This window comes from Arachis ipaensis, chromosome B09 (genome assembly GCF_000816755.2).
Source record: "Arachis ipaensis cultivar K30076 chromosome B09, Araip1.1, whole genome shotgun sequence".
Lineage (NCBI taxonomy): Eukaryota > Viridiplantae > Streptophyta > Magnoliopsida > Fabales > Fabaceae > Arachis > Arachis ipaensis.
The window spans coordinates 8,134,460-8,136,823 of NC_029793.2; the positions used below are offsets into that span (position 1 = coordinate 8,134,460).

Below are 2,364 nucleotides of genomic sequence, written 5' to 3' on the forward strand. Positions count from 1 at the left end.
TTGTTGTTAGATCTTTGTGTTGCAATACTTTTAATTTGACTTTTCTTCTCATTTTACTATGACTTTCCTTATTGCTCATCACATGTTTGATAAAATGACAACACTAGCTATGGAGTAGAATTCTCACACTTGGCATAGGGTTTTGGTCTTTGGAAGAAGTTGAATAGTGTATCAATAGTTGATTTGGAATTAGGGATTGCTAGTTGGCTTGGAGTGCACTAAAGCTAGATTCCCATAAGGTGAAGCTAGGACTTGTGACTCAAGTTGATTACTTTCATTTGACCTTCCTCTATACCTAGGGGATAACTAAATGGAGCAAGGCCTAATTGTTGTCAACATTGAATGAACTATAAGGATAGGATTTCAAATGCCAACCCTAAGCCAAGTCTTTTGATAATTGATTGTTTGTTTCTCATTGCTTTGCTAAAACCTTCAAAGAATTCCTACAAAGCTTACTAAATCAATAAGATGCACACTTTGGCAATTCCAAGGGAGAACGACTCGGGAGACTAGTACTCTCGGATATAGATTGTAGATTTGTTTGATAAAGGATTTTGCGTCGGTTTAGACTATACTACGATTGATCATTTGATAATTTCTACACCGGCAAAAAATCCATTTGTCAAAGGGCACAACACAACAATTGAGATTATGATCTAACAAACATTAGACATAATAATTGAAAAAAAAGGAAGATTAATAAAGAAAGAATTTTACCTGATTATGCTCCTTTATCTCGGCAATTGTTTTGTAGACTGACAGACGCAAAAAATCTTCCTCAATTGAAACAGGTTGATCACAGACCAGCAGCATTATGCTTTGTCCGTCAACATGATCCAATTTGTTCACCCTTACATTTTTAAATCAAAATTTATGAAATTTGCTAATAGTTAAATAATCAAAAGCATTGTATAAATATTCTGATGGCCACACTACTGATCTATACACTATACCTTGTAAAGAAATTCCTGGCAGCAGGAAACTCAACATTGATAAATAGTTTCGAATTGTAGATTATGTTGGAAACACCCATGACCCCTACAAAAAGACATAACAAATTAAAGAAAATACCAGAAGCATATGATGACACAAAATATGCATTCAAATACCAGTAAAGTAAACAAACCACTATAAAATTTCATCTTGCCCATTTGGAGAATAACCACATAGGTAAGACATGGGTGTTCCTCCAAATATTTGATCAAGTTAAAAGCCAAAGTCTGCCACAACATTACCCTTAATTTCTGTCCACCCCTATAAGAAATAGCAATGCTTGTAAAGTAAAGAGAGGCACAAAATTGTAAAATAAGATTTTAAAACAAAAGCCACTATCAAAAAGATATTAAGCATTACTCAAGATCATCAAGTTCTATCGTGATATAACTTGACGGCTTCCCGTCCCGTGTGAACTCGACCAAGTTACCCTTAGAGGCAAGTCGACCTATCACATCTACAAAATAAAGGCACCAATCTTTCCATTAACAAAACTCTATCTGCTCAAATTTTTGTCAAAAAATGACATATCTTTTTCAAAGTTTCATCCATGTTGAAATCAGATTTTTTTAATTTTCTTAAAAATAAAAATATAAAAGACTGTTAATAAATAGTTAGAGCCTAGAAATTGAAGTTCGTGAAGAAACAAAAAATAAATAGGTTAGTACTTGTTACCAACGATTCCTTTAAAGGTACTAATTCTTTAGTTGTTATATATATGAAATCTATATTTAGATGTGTTAAAATAAAACACAAAATAATAGAAAACAAAGTCAATAATGAATTGAAGAATAATTTTACTAAATAATACAATTTTTTTAGTACTATACCTATAACAAAAAATGACGTATCAGCCAATTCAAATGACATACATTAAATATAGACATATTATGTAATACAAAAATTATGATAAATTATTTTGCGTTAAATATAGACTTCAAAGAATTAAACAACACATGCGTGATAAATTACTCTAACAAAGTACTTACCAACTAAATAACCATCTTCTTTAGACTCTGCATGAATTTTTTTGAACAGAACAAAATTGAATCCGTTCAATGAAACTGAAGAGTCTTGTACCGGACGCACATTCGTGTCCCTCTTGAAGTTGATTCTAAATTCGTGTCTAGTAGGCTTGAACTTGATGGTATTCAAAGAAATTGTGAAATTAGTGACCACGTACACGTTGCCCTCAGCGAGTAGGCCCTCGAAGATAGGAACAAATATGCCTTTAATAGAGTATTGAATTGTATCCCCCTGAATGCATTAGTTTTATAGAGTCATAGATAAATGAGGTTTATTGCTCAGTCATTACGAAAATAAATCTCAAATGCAAAGAGAAGATTTTACCTCTTCATCAAAGACAACCAT

The 2,364-nt window shown here is 32.3% G+C and overlaps 1 protein-coding gene across 1 annotated transcript; it reads right to left on the minus strand.

The window, feature by feature from the left end:
• Positions 585 to 2,364, minus strand: LOC110266743. The gene is made up of 7 exons (XM_021111730.1): positions 2,344 to 2,364; positions 1,983 to 2,250; positions 1,354 to 1,450; positions 1,127 to 1,254; positions 954 to 1,038; positions 718 to 850; positions 585 to 656 (listed from the first exon to the last, which is right to left on the minus strand). Exons 1-7 carry the CDS (start codon positions 2,362 to 2,364, stop codon positions 585 to 587), a joined length of 804 nt encoding a protein of 267 aa, XP_020967389.1.